Genomic DNA, 24,094 nt, shown 5'->3' with positions numbered 1-24,094 from the left:
AAACCCCCCCCCCAAAAAAGGCTGGCATCATTCTCCTCTCTCTATTTTATCCTTGCAACAACCCTGTGAGGTAGACTAGGCTGAGGTTGTGTGACTGGCCCAAGGTCACCCAGTGAGCTTCCATGGCGGGGCAGGAATTTGAACCTGGGTTTCCCCAGGGAGTAGGGGAGAAGAGTACAAATGGGCCCCGTGGAAAATTGCTTCCTAGTTCCTGAATCCTCCTCTTGGCCTCAGATTTAACATGGGTTGCCAACTCCAGGTTGGGAAATTCCTGGAGATTTGGAGGTGAAGTCAGGCAAAGGCAGGGTTTGAGGAGGGGAGGGGCCTCAGTGGGTGACGCCCCCCAAAGCGGCCATTTTGTCCAGGTGAACTGATCTCTATCGGCTGGAGATCAGTTGTAATAGCAGGAGATCTCCAGCTAGTACCTGGAGGTTGGCGACCCTAGTTGTCAGCTCCGGGTTGGGAAATATCTGGAGATTTTGGGGGCGGAGCCTGAGGAGGGTGAGGTTTGGGGAGGGGAGGGACTTCAATGCCATAGAGTCCAATGGCCAAAGCGGCCATTTTCTCCAGGTGAACTGATCTCTATCGGCTGGAAATGAGCTGTTATAGCAGGAGATCTCCAGCTAGTACCTGGAGGTTGGCAACCCTACCAGGCCCCACCTGAAGGTCGGCAACCCAAGCTTTAACCCTTTGCCTTGCAGATTCAAAAGACGAGGCTTAAACTCTGGCCCGCTGTGCCCCTCCCTCCCTCCCACTTCTCTTTAAATATAAAATGAGACTTGCCAATCTGCGCTTTGATTCCCACAAAAGTAGCCAATTCCTGGCACCACTATCAGGAACTCCTAGTGCGAGCCTGGGAACCGTAGCCCAAAATAGCAGATGGCGAGCCCTGCCCCGGCGAACACTGCCCAGAGACGTGCCTTTCTCTGCTGGTGACGGAGCAACTGGAGGTACTGTTTTTTAATTGGAAACGTATCTGGCTGTTTGACGGCTGTTCTCCTTGCAAAGGGGCTTTTATTACGATGCCTATCAGATGGACTGTTTTCTTGTCGGGGTTGGGTACGTGCATCAAGCCTAGGGTTGCCAGGTCCTGCTTTGCCACCAGCGGGAGTTTTTTGGGGCGGAGCCTGAGGAGGGTGGGGTTTGGGGAGGGGCTTCCATGCCATAGAGTCCAATTGCCAAAGAGGCCGTTTTCTCCGGGTGAACTGATCTCTATCTGTTGTAATAGCAGGAGATCTCCGGCTAGTACCTAGGGGTTGGCAATCCTAATCAAGCCTAGCATATAAACAAGGAAGCAACAACAAAAAAGGAAGGCCACAGTCATTTGCATGCTTTCTTGGGAGTAAGAGCCACTAAATTCAGTGAGACTTGCTTTCAAGCAAACCAGGTTTTGAGAGGGTCACCATTTTTTTCCCTTGCAATTTTGCTTTTCGGGGCCCTACCTGGAAATTCCTTGGGAGAGACCTGAAACACATAAAGGTGCTTTGAGCCCGAGCACCAGCTTCCCTTCCTTCAAGGGAGACGTCTCAAATGCATCTTACGTCTTTCGGGCCCCTCTGAGAACAGGGAGTAGCTGTCAGGCTTTTATTCACACTTGGAACACAGAATTGCCGCCTGAATATGTGTACCAGGTTTCACACCGACGTCTGAGAGTTCAAAGGAGGTACCTCATTACAACAGGCTTATGAATCAACACAATGCCCAACAACTTGATTTCAACCAAACGACTTCCTTAGCTCGACCCATCAGTCACACCGAAATCTCATGACGGTTCCATCAAAAGCTGCCAAGTTTTATGTCCTGCCTCCCGTGGGACAAAAGAGTAAATCTTGGAAGTGTGTCAAATCAAAAACAGGGACTCCAAAACTGTGCTGTTCACCCAACAGAGCTGTAATATTTTAAAATACTGTGGTGTAGTGGTTAGAGCGCCCTGACCTGGATGGGCCAGGCTAGCCTGATCTCGTCAGATCTCAGAAGCTAAGCAGGGTCAGCGCTGGGAGACCACCAAGGAATACCAGGGTTGCTGTGCAGAGGAGGGCACTGGCAAACCACCTCTGTTAGTCTCTTGCCATGAAAGGGGTCGCCATAAATCGGCTGCGACTTGACAGCACTTTACACACACACACACACACACACACAGTGGTTAGAGAATCAGACTAGGCCATGGTAACTAAAGAGAACCTCACTATTCAGAGGCAGTCATCCTCTGAATCCCAGTGCCAGGAGGCAACACCAGGGAAGGCCTTGGCCTCTGTGTCCTGTCTGTTGGCCCTCCATAGTAACCGGCTGGCCACTGTATGAGAAATAGGGTTGCCAACCTCCAGGTACAAGCTGGAGATCTTCTGCTATTACAACGTATCTCCAGCCGATAGAGATCAGTTCACCTGGAGAAAATGGCCGCTTTGGCTATTGGACACTATGGCATTGAAGTCCCTCCCCTCTCCAAACCCTGTCCTTCTCAGGCTCCACCCCCAAAATCTCCCGCTGGTGGCAAAGAGGCACCTGGCAACCCTACCTCTGGGCCATGGAAGCTTGTTATACTTAAGAGTATCGGTGATCTTGAAAAAGCAGCCAGGAGTACTTACAGAAGGGCAAAACTGCACCGGTTGAGTGGGTGGCCGTTGTAGGCTTCTATCCTTGGAAGGCCCAGGCTTGCAGGATCTTAGAAGCTAAGCAGGGTCAGCCCTGGTTAGTACTTGGATGGGAGACCACCAAGGAAGCCCAGGGTAGATGCGCAGAGGCAGCCAATGACAAACCACCCCTGAACGTGGTTGCCTTGAAAACCCTATGGAGTTGCCATAAACCCCTATGGGGTTGCCATAAGCCAGCTGTGACTTGACAGTACCTTCGACCACCATCTTTGGAGGAGGACTAAGGCCCTCCATTTTGTTTTGCCAGAAATGTCCCTATTAGAATCATAGAATCATAGAGTTGGAAGGGACCACCAGGGTCATCTAGTCCAACCCCTTGCACAATGCAGGAAATTCACAACTACCTCCCCCCCTCACACCCCCAGTGACCCCTACTCCATGCCCAGAAGATGGCCAAGATGCCCTCCCTCTCATCATCTGCCTAAGGTCATAGAATCAGCATTGCTGACAGATGGCCATCTAGCCTCTGCTTACAAACCTCCAGGGAAGGAGAGTCCACCACCTCCCAAGGAAGCCTGTTCCACTTAGGAACAGCTCTGACTTTCAGAAAATTCTTCCTAAGGTCTAGACAGAAACTCTTTTAATTTAATTTCAACCCGTTGTTTCTGGTCCGACCTTCTGGGGCAACAGAAAACAACTCGGCACCCTCCTCTATATGTCAGCCCTTCAAGTCTTTGAAGATGGTTCTCATATCAACTCTCAGACTTCTCCTCTTCAGGCTAAACATACCCAGCTCCTCAAAACCAGCACTCATTCTTGGAATACAAGCCTGAAATGTTTCTTCAGTACCCCTGATGGGGCGATAACTCCACCACTGCCTCCATCGGGGTTTCAGCCCCGAGCGTACTGGAGTGGGAGGAAAATGCATTGTCGTTGTGTACGTGCGCGTATTTAAAAAAAGCAAACAGCCACCTAGACATCTGGCCATCTTGTTATCCCGATCTTCCTCAGACAGTGTTCCTAACAGTTTGTTCTGGCCTCGTGGTCTGAATTAAATGGCACCGTTTCTTTCCTCCCCTGCCTGCGAGAAGCGGAAAGCGCGTACGTGACAAAGAGGACGAGAACAGGCCTTGCGTGAACATCCGGCAATCTGAGCGTTGTTGTACGACAAGATACTGGAGAGGTTCTTGTCTGAAAAACCGCACGCGTGGGATTTTCCTTCAAAGGGAGAGGACTGTGCCAGATGACCCCTGTCATGACTGCGGTGGGGGAACCTTCAAACCAGCCCCACAATTATTTCCAGTTCCAGTTCCTCGGGGAAGCGAAGGTACCTGACAAGATCGGCAAGTGATCCTGCCTGTGGAAACTCACATGAGGTTGATGTCATCAGGTTATCAGATGTTCTTTCCCCATGAAAATGACCCTTCAGGTTTGGGAGCCTGTCCTAAGAAGCCTGCTTCTTGCGACCCTTTGGTTTTCCCACAATGCAATGCAGCAAACCAACAAAAAACCTTGGCCAAGGGGACAAGCAATGCAGATGAGTTTGTGGTTTGAAATGGATTTTGCTCTGAGTTTTCTTTGATTTTTTTGGGGGGGGAAGGCTAGCTCGTACCTCTCTAGCAATTTACTTGGACTTGAATCTAGCTTTTCTCTGTCCATTAATTTTTGGTTCTTGATATAGGTTGCCAGGTCCCTCTTTGGTTTTTGGGGCGGAGCCTGAGGAGGGCGGGGTTTGGGGAGGGGAGGGACTTCAATGCCATAGAGTCCAATGACCAAAGCAGCCATTTTCTCCAGGTGAACCGATTTCTATCGGCTGGAGATCTGTTGTAACAGCAGGAGATCTCCAGCTAGTACCTAGAGGCTGGTAACCCTACTCTCAGAGCAGGACAATTTCCCCCTCCCCTGTCTGTTTTTCTCCAGCCTCCTTTAACAGATGGACAACTGCCTTCAGAACTGCATGCTTCCCAAAAGGCAATGAACAAGCTTTTTCTCATTAGACCTTTTTTTGGGGGTGGTGGTGGTTGTTTTTCTAATTTACAAGGTAATGTTTTTCTACATACTGTGGAGTCTACCCAGTATGCCCTCTCTCGACTGCGGGTCGCTCCATTTCACTGCCATTCTGACCAGCTCTCGTCTATGGCAGAGGAAACGATTGGGACTTGTTTATTTTACCTAGGCGCTCATTTTTTATGTTGTGTACTTTTGAAATGAGAAGCTGGCTCCAATTGTTACGGTCGAGGTGCGGACGATCCATCCATCACTTCAACTATCACTCAGAACGCCCGCTTCCCCCATCTCATAAAATTCGAGGTACCTTCCAAGTGTCAGTCTTTTCAGCTGTGTTCACACAGAAGCTTCAGGGCAAGGGGGGAAAATATACAAAAATTTCTAACACGCACCATTTAAATATTATTACAGAGTGTAACTTCCATATCTTGGCTTTATATTAGCTATATCCGGGGAGACGCAAACATTTCCCCTTGATTTATAGGAGCTCGAGACGCCCACGTTGGAGACTCTGTAGTCCGATGCCTATCTTGACTAGGCTTAAAAACAAAGCTGCTGGCCCACATGGCTCCTATCCAATCCTATTAAAAAGCCGCTTCCAGCCCTTGCAAAAAGGATGCCGTTTAGCATCAAGGCCGCGCCGATCACATTTCAGCAGCTAACCTGCTGTTTGGTATCGCCCCTGTCAAGGTTTTGAAACAGCTACCACTGAGGATGGGAGGGGCTGTGGCTCAGTTTGTAGAGCATCTGCTTGGCATGCCGAAGGTCCCAGGTTCAATCCCCGGCATGTCCAGTTCAAGGGTCTAGCCAAGTAGGTGATGTGAAAGACCCCTGCCTGAGAACCTGGAGAGTCGCTGCCAGTCTGAGTAGACAATACTGCGATGGACCAAGGGTCTGGTTCAGTATAACGCAGCTCCATGTGATAGCTTCGTGAAGCTGTTACACCTCTTTTGGGGAGGGGCTGTGGCTCAGTGGTAGAGCATCTGCTTGGCATGCAGAAGGTCCCAGGTTCAATACCTGGCATCTCCAGTTGAAGGGACCAGGCAAGGAGGTGATGTGAAAGACCTCTGCCTGAGACCCTGGAGAGCTGCTGCTGGTCTGAGTAGACAATACTGACTTTGATGGACCAAGGGTCTAATTCAGTATAAGGCAGCTTCATGTCTGCATGTGTTCATGCAATCATATGCAGCGAACTCATAGTTGGACATTTTAGATGTCTACTAAAGACTAGGGTTGCCAGGTCCCTCTTCACCACCGGTGGCAGGTTTTTGGGGTGGAGCCTTGAAGAGGGCAGATTTTGGGGAGGGGACTTCAATGCCATAGAATCCAATTGCCAACGCGGCCATTTTCTCCAGGTGAACTGATCTCTATTGGCTGGAGATCAGTTGTAATAGCAGGAGACCTCCAGCTAGTACCTGGAGGTTGGCAACTCTACGAAAGACTCAAAGAGAACAGCAATCTGCAGGAAGGCTGGGAGAATCGAATCAGATCACACCCAGACCAGAGGCCAGAACACAGGCTGCCCTGGAGTTGTTTTGTTCAGAAGAAGAAATGGCAGCCATGAAGCTCTGCCCATTCAGAGCACAATCCCAGCTTGCTGCATTACTAAGCTCCTACTAAAAAACCAACTTGGTGTAAAAGAGCCAGTGTGGTGTAGTGGTTAAGAGTGGTGGACTCTAATCTGGAGAACCGGGTTGGTTTCCCCACTCCTCCACATGAAGCCAGCTGGGTGACCTTGGGCTAGTCACAGTTCTCTTAGAGTTCGCTCAGCCTCACCTACCTCACAGGGTGTCTGTTGTGGGGAGGGGAAGGGAAGGAGATTGTAAGCCGGTTTGATTCTCCTTAAAAGGTAGAGAAAATCGGCGTATAAAAACCAACTCTTCTTCTTCAACCACAACGTTCTTCCTGCTTGACCCTCCAAGAAGTCTCTCGTGGCCTGCAGACTAAGCATTGACACGTCGATAATCTGAGCCATCGGGCTTGATTTTTAACAAGACATTTTACTCTGGCTTTCCAAATTGGTTGCTACCCACTGGAGGCTTGGGGACGAGGAGTGCTGTAAATTCGGATCTGTCCACGGTGCTAAATAGAAATGTTGGGTGCCTGTCTAGTGCTCACCACCCCTTGCAAGCGACTTAACAGCGGTGCTGTTGAAAAACGACTGAAGAATGATGGCTGGAACGACAAATGGCCGGTCCTTGATCCTGCATATGAATTTGATGCTTGCATGTAAATTCTAGCACCGGCCGAGAAACAGTGTTATTGCCTGGTGCTGCTTGGGTTTTTACAGAGGACGGTGCTACTGAGAAAAGCCAGCCATCTAATGCTGCCTATGAATCACCCTAATAATAAACCAGCTGGCTCCTCCGCAAATACCATGCAATGGGGCTATTCACAGACCAGGAATGGAAACCCACACACTCACTAGGCTCCACAAATACGCAGGAAAATATGACCTGTTAATTAAGGTCATATTAATTAATTAAACTCCCCCACACAACTACCCCTTCCCTGCAAAAACAAAAAACAAAAACCAGGGCTGTTGAGGACTAAATAAGCCTCCAAATAGAGGGAATATTGAGAGTTATTGAGAAAAAGAAGGGGGAAAGAGGTTGGAGTGCTTATAGAAGCTGGAGGGGTTGTTCTGTAGGTGGGGAAGATTTCCAAATTTTTTTCCCATCCTGTAACTTCTCACAGAGTATTCAGTAGTGCCTAGTTCCTGATTGTCTTATCTTCTAACCTTCTGCGCATGAAAATGAGAGCATGCTTGTACAGAGACATGTTAAAGGCTCTACTCCGATTCCTACATGTGGTATTGGTTTACTCCCCTTAGCTTATCCTCTTTATATAAAATTGCCTTACAATATGCTATCAACAGCTCAATATATACCCCAGTTATTGCAGTGTGCAAAAGGGTAGGCTCTGCACTGTGTGGCGCCTTAGCAGTCATGCACATGCATTTTCATGCAAGTGGCCTACAAATAAAACGCATCCACCGCCACCCCACTCAGAGATTTACATTCTAAGGACCCTCAGGAAGGAGATAATCCTTGGGCACTGACCCTTTGGCAAATTCGGTTTTAACAGAGCATCCTCCTAACAGACAAGCAGAAGGACAAAAAGAGACCATGATTCACCAGTGACAGATACCAGAAAACAGGGGCTTCCCCCTGATTCAATAGGGAGCATCTGTGGTGTTTACACATGAACACATGAAGCTGCCTTATACTGGATCAGACCCTTTGTCCATCAAAGTCCTTATTGTCTACTCAGACCGGCAGCGGCTCTCCAGGGTCTCAGGCGGAGGTCTTTCACATCACCTACTCGCCTAGTCCCTTTAACTGGAAATGCCGGGGAATGAACCAGGGACCTTCTGCATGCCAAGCAGATGCTCTACCACTGAGCCATGGCCTGTCCCCATGAAGCTGCCTCATACTGAATCAGACCCTCGGTCCATCCAAGTCAGTATTGTCTACTCAGACCGGCAGCGGCTCTCCAGGGTCTCAGGCAGGGGTCTCTCACATCACCTGCTTGCCTGGTCCCTTTAACTGGAGATGCTGGGGATTGAACCTGTGACCTTCTGCATGCCAAGCAGATGCTCTACCACTGAGCCACAGCCCCTCTTCTTACCTTGGCACGCTGGCGCTATCCATGAACATCAGTCTCTGTCCCTCCGCACACGGCACTTAACACCAACTGTGCTTATTCTCTGGCGGTTTCGCTAAAACTTGTCACGCTATCGTGTGCAGGCTCCCTCGACCCACGGCTGCCTGCCACATTGCCCTGCCCTCTGCACCTCCGCCCGGCCATGCGCTTTCAGATGCCTCCCGATAGATGCTGCCTGTTTGCTCGGGGCACACTCTCTTGCGAGAGGAGTGCTGCAGTTGGCTTGCCTGTTTCGATAAATCCAGCGCTCTATTAATAGCCGCCTCCGCTAGTGGGGAGCTGAGACGGGGCTGAGGGGGAATGCAGGGGAGGGAGAAGCTCATCATTGGCGTGGGGCGGCGATATCGTTGGAGGGGTGAGGAGAGAACGGGAAAATTGAGCATGGCTAGGAGGGGGGAGTAGGGTTGCCAACCTCCAGGTACTAGCTGGAGATCTCCTGGTGCTTACAACTGATCTCCAGCCAATAAAGATCAGTTCAGCTGGGGAAAATGGCCGCTCTGCCAATTGGACTCTATGGGTGCCAATTGGGCACTATGGGTTAAACTGGGCGCCGTCTGGAGTTTTTAAGGTTTTAATTGGATTTCATTGTTTAATTTTAGAATGATTATGAATTTTATTGTTGATAATTGATGTGTTCTAGTTGATGTTACCCGCCCTGAGCCTGCTCTTGGCCAGGGAGGGTGGGTTATAAATTGAAAAAATAAATAACTAAACTAAGAAAAATCCAGAACTTTCTGAGTGGATTATAAAAATGTATGAATTTGCAACTACAGCGAACCTTACAAACCTGCTTTGGAAAATGCCGGTTTAGGATTACGGACAGAGACGGCAATCATTCTTTGACAGATACGACTGAAAGAAGATATAGTTGAAAGAAGCAACATTGTAAAGCCATTAATATGTTGAGACCGATATATATTAACAGTAAGTGGGGTTAAGCGAAAATTATTTAGATAGAGCCAGAATTTGTTAGACTTATAAGTCACGGATAGTATTTAGATTTGGATTTTCGATTATGTTTTGTAATTCAATAAAATAATAGGTGGGGCTAAGACAAGATGATTATGTTAGCATTTAATAGGAAACTGTACTGTCCACACCCAGGCCTACAGAATGCCTTGAAAGGGTGCTTCCAGTCCATGGGCACCTTATAGAGTCATTATACCTGTTGGGCAATAATTCCCTATTACTATGTATGGGTGTGAAAGCTGGACATTGAAGAAAGCTGATAGGAAGAAAGTAGATTCCTTTGAAATGTGGCGTTGGAGGAGAGTGTTACTGATAGCGTGGATGGGCAAAAAAAACAAATCAGTGGGTTATAGATGAAATCAAGCCCGAACTGACCCTAGAAGCTCAAATGACTAAACTGAAGCTATCACATTTTGGTCACATTATGAGAAGACAGGAGTCACTGGAAAAGACAGTCATGCTAGGAAAAGTGGAGGGCAGCAGGAAAAGAGGAAGACCCAAAAAGAGATGGAGTGACTCAATAAAGGAAGCCATGGCCCTCAGTTTGCAAGATCTGAGCAAGGCTGTCAAAGATAGGACATTGATTCATAGGGTCGCCATGAGTCGGAAGCAACTTGACAGCACTTAACACACACACACACACACACACAATAATTCCAGGTGGGTTGCCACTGGTCTGTGGCAGCAAAACTAAGTAGGAGTCCTTACGCACTTCGCAACGTTTTATTCCAGCATAATTTTTATGAGTCAGAGCTCTCTTAGTCAGGTGACCTGCAGAAGGAAACCAATGGAGACCAATGGTTCAACCTGCCATTTTGTTATGCCGTAGATTCAAATGTAACACAATAACTCTCTTGAGCATTAGAGTTTTCCGGAATTGATATGAAGGACATGCATTCCTGGTGCAGGCCCGCAGTTCCAATTCATGCAGCGGCTAGACCTGAAGGACCCGTTTATCGCCAACGCAATGCCAGACTACATCGCCACATGATCCTGGATCTCCCTGGAAGATGGGTACCCTGGAAGGAAAGCTGCCATACATCCTCAGCGCAACTCGCAGTGTTCCAAGTACAAATCCCAGCTCAACACACATCTGTTGGCAAGGAAGCCAGGAAAGAAGTAAGATAAACCCGTAACGTGATATCTCCCCAATGGTGCAAGCTTGGCCGCTGTAGTTCAGTGACAGAGTACCTGCTTTGCGTGCAGAAGGTCCCAGGTTCAATTCCCACCATCTCCAGGTAGCAAGCGCAAGGAAAGGCCCTTTCCTGCAGAACCGTGATCAGTCAGGAGACAGAGGCACACCTGGTGGTCTGATTCAGCAGTCCTCTACACAAAACGATTGCCCAAATTAAAACCCAAGCCAGCAACCAAGGACCGTGCATTTTCCCCAGACTCTGAGCTGATTCTTATGAGCCACAGCAGTTGTGGGAAGGATTTGGGGCAAATTTCCATCAACACCTGCCCTCTTTCACATCATATTCATGAGACCCGACTCTCTTACTCCACATTGATCAAAACCAGTCACTGCCTTTAAGAAGAAGAAGAAGAAGAAGAAGAGGAGGGGGAGTTGGTTTTTATATGCCGACTTTCTCTACCACTTGAGAAAGGATCAGTCAGGCTTAAGATAACCTTCCCTTCCTCTCCCCACAACAGACACCCTGTGGGGCAGGTGGGGCTAAGAGAGCTGTGACTAGCCCAAGGTCACCCAGCTGGCTTCGTGTGTAGGAGTGGGGAAACAAATTCAGTTCACCAGATTAGCCCCCGCTGCTCACGTGGAGGAGTGGGGAATCAAACCCGGTTCTCCAGATCAGACTCCACCGCTCCAAACCACCACTCTTAACCACTACACCACGCTGGTTCATGTTCACCCCCCATAGTTGGTTCATCCATCTATAATGAGGCAACTCAATGCAATTGCCCGTGGTGGCACATTTGGAGGAGGAGGGAGCAATCTCCCGTGTTGCCATATGGTACAGTCCAAGAAAGTCTATACCACGTGCTACACACACATATCTGAATTGACAAAGACATTCTGTTCTCCCTTGGGGGGAAAAAAGATTTTAATACCCATTTCCCTTGTAAGCACGGATAGGAAATAAAAATCACTTTACTATTTTTTTTTTTTGGTGTGTGTCAAACTACTCTAATTATGCATAACAATATGGTTAAATGGTGTTTATGGGTAATTCATCAGCATTAAGTAATTTGCAATGTGTAACCAGTGACAGAGACCTATAACCGGCTCTCAGGCAAACCGGGCACCCCCACCAAGCCCTTCCAAAGACAGATATTTACTCAGCATTCAAAGGACACTGTGCCTTATAGAATCATAGAATCATAGAGTTGGAAGGTATCTCCAGGGTCATCTAGTCCAACCCCCTGCACAATGCAGGAATTTCACAACCACACACACACACACACACTGACCCCTACTCCATGCCCAGAAGATGGCCAAGATGCCCTCCCTCTCATCATCTGCCTAAGGTCATAGAATCAGCCTTGCTGACAGATGGCCATCTAGCTTCTTCTTAAAAACCTCCAGGGAAGGAGAGCTCACCACCTCCTGAGGAAGCCTGTCCCACTGAGGAACCACTCTGACTGTTAGAAAATTCTTCCTAATGTCTAGACGGAAACGCTTCTGATTTAATTTTAACCCGTTGGTTCTGGTTGGTTATGTTTCATCCTAAAATACGCTCAACAGTCTGTGTGGTGTAGTGGTTACTGCTGGACTGCAAATGGGAAGATCTGGGTCCAAAACCCTGCTAATCCATGAAGCCCCCACGGCAAGCCTTGTGCTAATCATTCTCACTCAGCCTGGCTTACTTCACATGGTTATTGCCTACCTCACAAGGTTGTTGTGAGGTAGGCAATAACCATGTATGCTGTCCTGAGCACCTTGGGGTTTGGAGACCAAGTCCTGTGAGGAAAGGCTGAAGGAGCTGGGTATGTTTAGCCTGCAGAGGAGAAGACTGAGAGGGGATGTGAGAACCATCTTCAAGTACTTGAAGGGCTGCCATATAGCGGAGGATGCCGAATTGTTTTCTGTTGCGCCAGAAGGTCGGACCAGAACTAACGGGGTTGAAATTAAATCAGAAGAGTTTCCATCTAGACATTAGGAAGAATTTTCTAACAATTAGAGCGGTTCCTCAGTGGAACAGGCTTCCTCGGGAGGTGGTGAGCTCTCCTTCCCTGGAGGTTTTTAAGAAGAGGTTAGATGGCCATCTGTCAGCAATGCTGATTCTATGACCTTAAGCAGATGATGAGAGGGAGGGCATCTTGGCCATCTTCTGGGCATGGAGTAGGGGTCACTGGGGGTGTAGGGGGGGAGGTAGTTGTGAATTTCCTGCATTGTGCAGGGGGTTGGACTAGATGACCCTGGAGGTCCCTTCCAACTCTATGATTCTATGGTTCTAAAAATTTCCTCAGTCCATACTATTTCCCCTCCCTTAATAGACATGCTAATTAATCAGCACCCAGGACGACAATGCATTAAGAGGGCGGCATTTTATCAACTAATCCCTTCGATTCATAATGCTTCTTTTGATCAATTAAGAAGGTGCCCCTGATTAATCGGGCCGCAATTCTTTTAGGGAAAAAAATATATTTTGTTAACACTTTAGGCACATTTTGAGAAGGAGCGACTTTCCTTCTCCTGCACGCGGGGAGGAATGTCTCTTCAGAGGCGTTGCCACCAGCGAACACGAGCGCAAAACCAAGGGAGTGCAGCTTTTAGAACATGTGTAAATATAAACATAAGCTGGTTTAATCAATTCGATTGACGGCGTGCAATTAACTGACAGATTTCAAAATGACAGCCCTACTGGGCCCACAAATCCTTCACACAAACACCTCTAATGACAATCGTTTACCACAAATATCGGCGTATCAATAGATCAGGCGCTGTGAGTGAGCATGGCGCAGAGGTTAGAGTGGCCGAGCAGGAATGAGGCAGGCTTGAGTTCAGATCCCCCACTGGAGTGCCAACCTCCACTTCCTACCTGACAGGGTTGTTGTGAGGATGAAACAGAAGAGGGGGGACAAATGTGAATGTCGCCCTGCACAAAAATCTAATGGATACAAACGGTGTTGCGTTTGTTACTGATATCCTCCTCCCCAGATGCAATATAGATATGGATTTGTGGGTTTTGCTCCCCTGGCTGATGAAGAGAAGCAAATTCATAGCCAGAAGCGGCTCCTCTCGCCTTGAGAACCAGCCATTTTTAACCACCTCCGGTATCCCTCTCAAGCTAATACAGCTAAATGCAGCCAGCCCTGAGCTATGGACTCAGAAGCCAGGACTGTGGGATCTGCTCCCGCCTGCTCCAGAGAGAGTTGCACAAAGACTTTGAGCCCTCCCCCACGCAGCCAAATTGCTTCCGGGTACTCATACAGATACACATCGGCACTCCCCCAACACACCAATCAGCATTCTCACACTCATCTATACAACAGACCAGCTCCCCTCCCTCTGTACATGCTCAGTTGTACACAGGGTCTGATTCGGTACAAGGCAGCTTCATATGTTCATATGTTGGTATCAGCGGTGCAGGGGGAAAGAGATACGCAGGTGGGCTACGAGCCTGGAGACAGGTGTGGGGGGGAAATACTGCTGTCCACCCAAAGCCCTCTTATCTGACTTTCTCAATCAGCCTTCTGGTGAAACCTCTTGGCTTTGAAAAATGGTGGATGTTGTGGCTATCTCTTAAGCAGCTGTCGTGAGATTATAGAAAAATACAAGATTTGAGCTCAGCAGCGCTTTAAAGACCGACGAGATTTCCAAAGTAGACACTTTCTAGAGTCAAAGCTCCCTTCTTCAGATTCCAGATGATCTGACGAAGCGTGCTTTGACTCTCCCAAGCTCATACCCTGGAAATCTTCCTGGTCTTTAAAGTGCTTCTGCACTCAAAACTTGCTCATCCACTGCAGACCAACACGGCTACCCGCCAGTGCATCACTGAACACAAAATAAGTATCATAGAGTCATAGAGTTGGATGGGACCACCAGGGTCATCTAGTCCAACCCCCTGCAAAATGCAGTAAATTCACAACTACCTCCCCCCCAGTGACCCCCTACTCCATGCCCAGAAGATGGCCAAGATGCCCTCCCTCTCATCATCTGCCTAAGGTCATAGAAATCAGCATTGCTGACAGATGGCCATCTAACCTCTTCTTAAAAACCTCCAGGGAAGGAGAGCCCACCACCTCCCGAGGAAGCCCGTTCCACCAATAGAGGTTTGGTTAAGGTTATGTCGGTTTGATATGCTTATGGATAAGATTTCAACGTATGAACATCTAAAAGGAATTTTAAAAAGCCACTTATGCCGTCTGAGTTAGTTCACAGACCTTTCATTGTTTACTGGAATAAGGTAAAACTGCCGGGAAATGGTAAGGTGGATCTAGTATCATATGTTTAGTTAAAAGGATTCGAACATTGTTATTTCGGGTGTCACTGAGATACGCCCAATTGGTTTGTAGGTGTATTTGACTATTTCTCTCTTTTTTTAAAAAAAAAAAATATGTATAATGGTTTTCTGTGTCTTGTTTTGGGGTCTAAGGGGGGAAAGAGAAGGAAAAATGTCAGATGGATGCCAAGGGGATCAGTTGGGCAGAACAAGCTGTCTTCTTCTGCATCCAGAAGCTCCTCAGTTCAATCCTTGGCATCTCCAGTTAAAGGGGGTCTGATGGATCACATGGTGGGGGAAGCCCTTTCTCTACCCAAAACCCTGGAGAAACACCACCCATCAGTGTAGACAGTAGGGAGCTACATGGCTTTAATGACGACTCAGCAGAAGGTAGCTTCATGAGTTCACTGCTCATCCCCAAACTGGTCTGACTCAGCAGTTCTGGATGGGTGTACAACTGTCTGTTCTCAACTGTTCTCCTCCTCTGCTTACCTTTGCCATCACAGGCAGGGGAGAACTAGAACCTGACAAGTCATAGATCTACCTACCAGTTTCCCAAGCATTTACAGAAGTGGCCCATGAACTTTTTGAAGAGGGACCAGCTTCCTAATTTATTCTAATGCTAGGGGGCACACTTGCAAAATAATCCCCCCCTGCTTTTCCCTCCAATGTAACATGCGAGAATCTCACATCACTGAAAATGGAATAGGGTTTCTATATTCATCATTTTTAGTATTTTTCATGCTATCTAAGTTCTGCGGAAAGGGGGATGACAGAAGGAGGGAGAAAGGGAAGAGGAAAAAAGGGAAGCCAACAGTTTGAACCTCTGGGTGTAAGAACATAAGAAAAGCCATGCTCGATCAGACCAAGGTCCATCAAGTCCAGCGGTCTGTTCACACAGTGGCCAACCAGGTGCCTCTAGGAAGCCCCCAAACCAGACGACTGCAGCAGCACCATCCTGCCTGTGTTCCACGGCACCTAGGATATGGTGGACTGTAGCTCAAGAAAGCTTATGCCACTGTACATTCATTAGCCTTTAAGGTGCCACTGGACACTGGGGAAGAACATGTGCCTTTTTCAAATTCATGTACTTAGGCCTAGTTTCCTTGGCAGAAGGGGGCTCAGGGTTGTGCCAAACGCTTTGTGGGAAAGGTCACTTTAGAGGGATTTGCCATAAGATCCAGCTCATTGGCCAAGGCTGCTAACTGAAATAAGCTGTCAAAGCACCGCTACGCCTAAAAGATAGGACACTGGGTCCAGTTTCTCCTGGGTCTCAGGTTCCACGGGCACCAACCCCCATCACATGCAGACACACGTTTGCCGGACAAGAATATCTCAGTTGTCTTAACATTAATCCCAGGTCTCTTTGAACGTGTTCTCAACAAAAACAACCCGCAGTCTGAGTTGGGAGCCTGTATGGAGATGTAGCTGCAGGAACACCCATGACCTGCTCCTCTGGAAGGTGGGCCTTGGAGATGTATAAGTTACTGGATCCTCCATTACAATCTTGAGGTTTGCATGTCTGAAAAGGTATTGTTGGAATGGGCCTAGAACATACATGCTTATCAGGGCACAAATATCCACAAACCCTAATATGGTTCTCCCAAAGTCTATTTCTCTCACCAGCCCTACTGATTTCCAACATCCGCTAACAATCCATGCCACCAACGTTTATATTTGCTTTCTCATCACATGAACACATGAATCTGCCTTATATTGAATCAGACCCTTGGTCCATCAAAGTCAGAATTGTCTACTCTGACCAGCAGCGGTTCTCCAGGGTCGCAGGCAGGGGTCCTTCACATCACCTACTTGCCTGGTTCCTTTAACTGGAGATGCTGGGGGTTGAACCTGGGACCTTCTGCATGCCAAGCAGAGGCTCTACCACTGAGCCATCAACCCTCCTATTAGAGAATCTCAATACTCTTTCTCTCTTCTTCCCAATGCTCCTCCTGGCTGGCTTCTGTAGGGAGTGCCACAAGAGCTGTCACCGACATTTCCTGCAAAGATGGGGGGAGGGGAAAGCTATCATTTGGGGACTGTGGGGCTGGTTCAGTCCTGAACCATTGCAAGGTTGTACACTCTACGTGATCTCAGTGTCTGTCTGAGATGGCGAGCCAGAGTGCATCTTTTCCTGGGCAACGGCGGGACAAAGGAATGGCCTCCTCTCAGTGTCACAGAGGCATCAACGCCAGTTCAATCTGGACAGGTGGCTTCCATGACTATATGAACCCCAAACCAGATGAATGCAGTGTTGTCCGCCAAGTAACAAGACAAGGAAGAACATAAATGGGTGAAGCTTGGGGAGGGGCTGTGGCTGAGTGGTAGAGCATCTGCTTGGCGTGCTGAAGGTCCCAGGTTCAATCCCCGGCATCTCCAGTTAAGGGACTAGGCAAGAAGGTGATGTGAAAGACCTCAGCCTGAGACCCTGGAGAGCAGCTGCTGGTCTGAGTAGACAATACTGACTTTGATGGACCAAAGGTCTGATTCAGCATAGGCCGACGCAAGGGGGCAACTGGGGCTGGAGGGCTAAGAAGGAGGAAGGTTTTCAGCGCAGGAAATTCCCGCCTCTCCTCTCCCTCCCCTTGCCGCTGATCTCTGGCCTCCTGCTCACTGAAGCTCTCCTCCACCCCAGATCTCCCTGCTGTCAGAGGTCAGGCGAGTAGGAGGGAATTTCCTGCCTTGGCCCGTCCCTTTCCTGCATTCTCCCTCTGCCCCCTCCCCAAAGCCACACCTTCACTCCTGGTTTCCCATCTTCCACAACCTCCCCAGCACCATAGCAGGGGTGGCACTGATTCCGGATCGTGCCCATCACCGTTTTGTTATTATTATTTTTTTTTATCAAGGAGGCCTCGGAAACATGGAACCAAAGGGTGGATGCTCACCCTCACAAGCATCCCTTTCCCTCTCCTCCATTTCGACTCGCACAACATTTCTTGCACGCACCACACCCACACGGAGGGGCCTTCTTCTCGGGCTAACGCACAACTGCTGGCTGACCCCCCCTCACCCCCAAGGGACACACGGCCAGTTTGCCCCGTTTGACACCCATGCCCTAAAACACCACATCAAGAATCGCCGGCACGTAAGCTTCAGAGACAACGGTCCCTGGGCACCCCAGATAACAGACACAGGGATGGGGGGAAGGCAAGAACCCTAGGGATATATCTGAACACCCCCCTCTTAGAGGGGCATGCACTGCTAGAAATACCAGCAAGCATCTCCCCTCCCTCCAAACATGATCCACCCCAATACAGAGCAAAAGACGTCTCCCCCCCCCCCAGCCCCGGATGTTTTTGGTCTCGGTCCCACCCCTCTCTTTTTGGCAGGAACCCCCCAGGGATCTCCGAAGCGCACTAGATGCTCTCCTCCAACCTCGGTTTTAAACCCCCCATTCCAAAATCCAGCACACTTCTCCAGGGAGGGGCCACGTCTACCTGGTCAGCCAGGCACAGGGTGGGGTGGGGGGCAGGGGGCTCGAGCGGCACCCCTTTCCGGGTCCGGAGGGCTGGGCTGGCTGGCCAGGCTCAGCTTGGTTCCAGACAAAGGCCAGAAAAGGAGGCAGACAAAGACCGGGGAGGGGGGGGAGAAGAGAAGAGAAGCGCCAGCCTACCTCGATGCAGAGGAACTTGGAGCCGGCTGGCATCCAGAGAAGGGGTACCCGGCTGGGAGGGGGGCCCACCAGCTGGGAGAGTTGCATGGTCCCCGGCTCCTCCGGCGGCTGCCAACGCTGCTCTGCCGTGGGAGAAAGGCACAGGCACATAGGCACACACAGAGAGACACACACTCTCTCTCTCTCTCTCGCTCAAACACACACTCACACACCCCGAGCAGGCTGTGCTGTTGAATACATCACAGTGTCAGCCACTGGCAGGGATGGGGGATGGGTGGGCGTGGGGAGCGGTGCCTCGCCAAGGAAAAGTGCAGCTGCCGGCACGTTGGGGAGAAAGCCGGGCCGCCTCTCCATCCCTCCCAGCATCCCCCCCCCAGCTTATCGCACACCCCTTGCCAATTGTCAACAGCCCCCCACACACACACACACCGAACACTGAATTTTGTCCCTGAGATGGCGCGGGCCTTCGCATCAGCGGTGTGTACCTGGTATGCTTCCTCCTCCTCCCCCCACCTCCCCAAAATCCAAACCCTGTACCAAGGAAACTCCAGTTCTGAATGCAAAATGGAACAATGCATGTCAGGATTTGTGCCATTAAACTGAGAAGTCTTTGGAAGAAGGGACAAGGGTGGGAGGAGAAAAGGGGGTTAGGATACAAGCGACTAAGCAGCTAGCAGAGCAAGAGGGGAAACCGGAGGAGTCAGAAAAGGCTTGGAAATATATCCAAAAACCTCTGGAAGCCTCTTGGGGAGGGGCTGTGGCTCAGAGGAAGAGTCTCTGTTGGCATGCAGAAGGTCCCAGGATCAATCCCCAGTTAAAGGGACCAGGCAAGTAGGTGATGTGAAAGACCCCTGCCTGAGACCCTGGAGAGCCGCTGCCAGTTTGAGTAGACAATACTGACTTTGATGGCCCAAGGGTCTGGTTCGGTATAAGGCAGCTTCATGATGTCATGATCTTACTGAACAAGAATCCCCTTTTCTCCCAAACAATGAGAACTACCTACTTGGCTTTTACAAAAATGAATGCTTTTTCTCAGGATGTCAATTTCCATATCGGCTGCAAATTCTGTGCTTTCATAAGAACGTAAGAAAGGTCCTGCTGGATCAGACCAAGGTCCATCAAGTCCAGCAGTCTGTTCACACAGCGGCCAACCAGGTGCCTCCAGGAAGCCCACAAACAAGTCGACTGCAGCAGCACTACCCCACCTGTGTTCCACAGTACCTAATATAATAGGCATGCTCCTCTGATCCTGTGGAGAACAGGTATGCATCATGAATTGTATCCATTTTGAGTAGTAGCCATGGACAGCCCCAATCCTCCATAAGGAAAGGCCATGCTGGATCAGACCAAGGCCCATCGTCCAGCAGTCTGTTCCCACCAACCAGGTGCCTCTAGGAAGCCCACAAGCAAGACGACTGCAGCAGCACCATCCTGCCTGTGTTCTGCAACACCTAACATAATAGGCATGCTCCTCTGATCCTGGAGAGAATAGGTAGTACTAGTAGCCATGAATGCCCTGACCTGGATGGCCCAGGCTAGCCTGATCTCATCAGATCTCAGAAGCTAAGCAGGGTCAGCCCTGGTTAGTATTTGGATGGGAGACCACCAAGGAAGTCCAGGGTTTCTGTGCAGAGGAAGGCACTGGCAAACCACCTCATTTAGTCTCTTGCCATGAAAATCCCAAAAGGGGTCACCATAAGTCAGCTGTGACTTGATGGCACTTTACACACACACAGTAGCCATGAATAGTCCTCTCTTACACCACACTTTCATGGGGGGCACATGCAGAACACACACAAATACTGTCAAAAGTGTCCTGCACCTCCCAATAAAAAGGTATCTTCAGATGATCCTGGAAACTCCAGTGGAAAATAGTACCGGAGAGGAGGCATGTGTAGACTGAAACCAGCATTCGTAGCAGGCCCTTAGGAGTCCAGGAGGAGCCACTTAAGCCTCAGGAACATGGGCATAATGTGCAATCTATGACCCATCCATAAAAGGAGGTGGGTGGAGATGCGCCACACCGCCCTTCCCGTGGTTATTATTGGTAACAGAAGCATCTGCAGACATTCCCCAGAAGATTCATAGTCATCGCGATGAGTATGAACAACGAATTTAAATGTTTCCTGCAGTCGAAAGAAAGACACCGATGTGGAGCCGGCATCCCTCTGGACTGCACGGGTCTTTCCATATTCCAGACAGTCACACATAAACACATGAAGCTGCCCTATACTGAACCAGACCTTTGGTCCATCAATGTCAGTATTGTCTACTCAGACCGGCAGCAGCTCTCCAGGGTCTCAGGCTGAGGTCTTTCACATCCCCTACTTGCCTGGTCCCTTTAACTGGAGATGCCGGGGATTGAACCTGGGACCTTCAGCATGCCAAGCAGATGCTCTACCATCCCCAGTCGCTCTTGAGCATGCCCTGGGTTGTATGTTTATTTATTCAGAAATTTATACCTCACTTTTACCCCAAAGAGTAGCATCATCTCCCCTCCCCCATTTGTATCCTCACAGCCACAACTCGGTGGGTTAGGTTAAGACACCTGGTAAGCTACCAAGGCAGAATGGGGATTCGAACTCGGGTCTCCCAGATCCTAGTATGACACTCTAACTGCTTCATTGCACTGCCCTCCGTTGGGAGCTAATCTCAAAAAGCTAGTTCATGTGAGTAGGATATCAAAGATCATAGTATCATGGAATCATAGAGTTGGAAGGGACCGCCAGGGTCATCTAGTCCAACCCCCTGCACAAGGCAGGAAATTCACAACTACCTCCCCCCACACACCCCCAGTGACCCCCTACTCCATGCCCAGAAGATGGCCAAGATGCCCTCCCTCTCATCATCTGCTTAAGATATATAATGGTATAATTTAAGAAGAGGTTGGATGGCCATCTGTCAGCAATGCTGATTCTATGATCTTAGGCAGATGATTAGAGGGAGGGCATCTTGGCCATCTTATGGAGTGGGGGTCACTGGGGTGTAGGGGGGAGGTGGTTGTGGGTTTCCTGCATTGTGCAGGGGGTTGGACTAGATGACCCTGGTGGTCCCTTCCAACTCTATGATTCTATGATACTATGAAATGAATCCCCAGGCCCAAAGGAGCTTGTAGGAAAAAAGATCTACGGGTGAAAGGGAAGAAAAGAGGGCATGCACCACAAACCCTTGCATATTTACTGAAAAGTAAATTGCCAGGTACACAATGGAACACTCACTGCCAGGTAAGCATCCAAAGGATTGTAGCCGTGGAGTGGAACGCGAAGTCGATTGAGCTAGAAGAACCTCTGGACTCTACATCTTAGCTTCAAGCTGTCAAAATGCATCCCAGCCTGCCCTGTTTTCCATCGTGTTCCACTCCTGGCGAGGTTTTCAATAAAGAAACAAATCACCCACAAAGCAACTACAGAGAAATGTATCAGGCCATCCAAGATGCCTTACAGAATAGAAAAGAACCTAATGTCAGGCATTCAGGTCAATGTCTCTTCCCAAAAAAGAAAAGGAAAGGGAGTACAAAGGAATTCAGAGCCGAGAATTGTTTCCTCGCGCCAATTCTTACCAGATGGGTTCATCTGACCCATTTCGGCAATACGCCGAATTGCGGTGACCGCCAGCGCGCCCCATTGGCTAGAGACAAGAAGGCCTTCGGCCTTCGGTCAACCCAGTAGCCAACTGGACTCTCCTTCGCTGCCTCCCTCCTTTTGAATCGCCCAACAAAACAACCCATTCATTGGCTGTCATCTGACAGCTTTACCCTTTGTCTGCCCTCTGCCAGAACTCTGTGCTCCAGAGGATAAAACAAGGAAACTCGCAGGGCCATCAGAAGCAGCCAGTTTTAGAAGGGGGCCGTGTTGGTCTGCAGTAGAACAGCTAGATGAGAATCATAGAATTATAGAATCATAAAGTTGGAAGGGACCACCAGGGTCATCTAGCTTTTCCCTCCCCCCTGTCTTTGCAGGAAATGTCAGTGCTAGCTCTCGCTGGCGCTCCCTACAGAAGCCAGCCAGGAGAAGTGTTGGGAAGAAGACTACACGAGTACTGAGATTCTCTAATAGGAGGGTTGATGGCTCAGTGGTAGAGCATCTGCTTGGCATGCAGAAGATCGCAGGTTAGAATCATAGAATCAGAGAGTTGGAAGGGACCACCAGGGTCATCTAGTCCAACCCCCTGCACAATGCAGGAAATTCACAACTACCTCCTCCACCCCACCCCAGTGACCACTACTCCATGCCCAGAAGATGGCCAAGATGCCCTCCCTCTCATCATCTGCTTAACGTCATAGAATCAGCATTGCTGACAGATGGCCATCTAGCCTCTTCTTAAAAACCTCCGGGATTCCAGGTCAGTAGCACCTTAGAGACCTAAGAATTTTTTTTTGGGGGGGTGAGCTTTTTGAGATAACCATTGTGGTATAGTGGTTTAGAGCGGCAGTGGGGAACCGATCCCCACTCCTCCCCGTGGATCATGTTTAACTTCAGTTTAGAGGAGAAATTGAACAGTCTTCTTATCAGACTTACTTTTGATTCCTGGCCATCCTAAGACTGTCCTAAGACCACCCTTCTAAGACCAGTGAAAGGTGTAACTCCACTTAGGAAAGAACTATAAGAGGGGTAAAGATAGCTTCAGGTTTAGGAAGAGCACTTCTTCTAGCAGCTTCCTCCCTTTGGAATGGGCTGTTAAATGAACACATGAACACATGAAGCTGCCTTATACTGAATCAGACCCTCGGACCATCAAAGTCAGTATTGTCTACTCAGACTGGCAGCAGCTCTCCAGGGTCTCAGGTGGAGGTCTTTCACATCATCTACTTGCCTAGTCCCTTTAACTGGAGATGCCGGGGATTGAACCTGGGACCTTCTGAATGCCAAACAGATACTCTTCCATTGAGCCACGGCCCCTTCCCACAAAGCTGCCTTTCACTATCAGATGACTGGTCCATCTAGGTCAGTACTGTCCGCTCTGACTGGCAGCAGATCTCCATGGTCTCAGGCAGAGGTCTTTCCCATCACCTACTACCTGATCCTTTTAACTGGAGATGATGGGGATTGCCGTGCCAAGCAGACAAACACACAAAATTGCCTTATACTGAATCAAGGCCAGCATTATTTACTCAGACTGGCAGCAGTTCTCCAGGGTCTCAAGCAGGGGTCTTTCACATCACTTACTGCCTGGTCCTTTTAACTGGAGATGCTGGGGATTGAACCTGGGACCGTCTACATGCCAAGCAGTTGCTCAACCACTAAGCCACAGCCTTTCCCAATTAGGATTGTCTACTAAGACTGGCAGTGGCTCTCTAGGGTCTTGGGCTAAGGTCTTTCACATCACCTACTGCCTGGTCCTTTTAGTTGGAGATGCTGGAGATTGAACCTGGGACATTCTGCATGCCAAGCAGATGCTCTACCACTGAGTCACAGCCCCTCCCAATCAGCATTGTCTATGAAGACTGGCAGTGGCTCTCCAGGGTCTCAGGCAGAGGTTTTTCACATCACCTACTGCCCGGTCCTTTTAACTGGAGATGCCAGGGTTTGAACCTGGGGCCTTTTGCACACCAAGCAGATGCTCTACAACTGAGCCACAGCCCCACCCTAGAAGACGTCCTTTCACTTCTGCAGTTTAAGAAAAAGCATAAGGCGGATTTTCTTTACAAGATCCTCTGGCTGTATCTTGGTTTTATAATGATTTTTTTAAAGTTTCCAATGACGTTTTAATTATTTATAGTATATGGAATTTTGATGCTTAGGAACCACTCTGAGCTTTTTGGGAAATGGTTGGCAGTATAGAAAACATGCAGAAGGAAGGAAGGAGAAGAAATGGAATTTAAAGATAAGGAAAATCCTGCAATTCCT

General features: G+C 49.1%; 1 protein-coding gene across 5 annotated transcripts in view; it reads right to left on the bottom strand.

The window, feature by feature from the left end:
- The window catches only part of CELF6 (CUGBP Elav-like family member 6), a 115,036-nt gene that overhangs the window by 40,178 nt on the left and 50,764 nt on the right, over positions 1-24,094 (bottom strand). For 2 of the 5 annotated variants that reach the window (XM_056865960.1, XM_056865961.1), the window contains exon 1: positions 18,249-18,364. The exons of the other annotated variants lie outside the window; for them this stretch is intronic. In XM_056865960.1, coding sequence (XP_056721938.1) covers positions 18,249-18,335 — 87 coding nt within the window. In that variant the 5' untranslated portion in view covers positions 18,336-18,364. Of the gene's footprint in view, positions 1-18,248; positions 18,365-24,094 lie in introns of those variants that run through there. 5 annotated transcript variants of the gene reach the window in all.

The sequence above is a fragment of the Euleptes europaea genome, chromosome 20, assembly GCF_029931775.1.
Source record: "Euleptes europaea isolate rEulEur1 chromosome 20, rEulEur1.hap1, whole genome shotgun sequence".
NCBI lineage: Eukaryota > Metazoa > Chordata > Lepidosauria > Squamata > Sphaerodactylidae > Euleptes > Euleptes europaea.
Note: the sequence above shows the minus strand (reverse complement) of the source record. Positions and strands in the feature narration are given on the sequence as shown.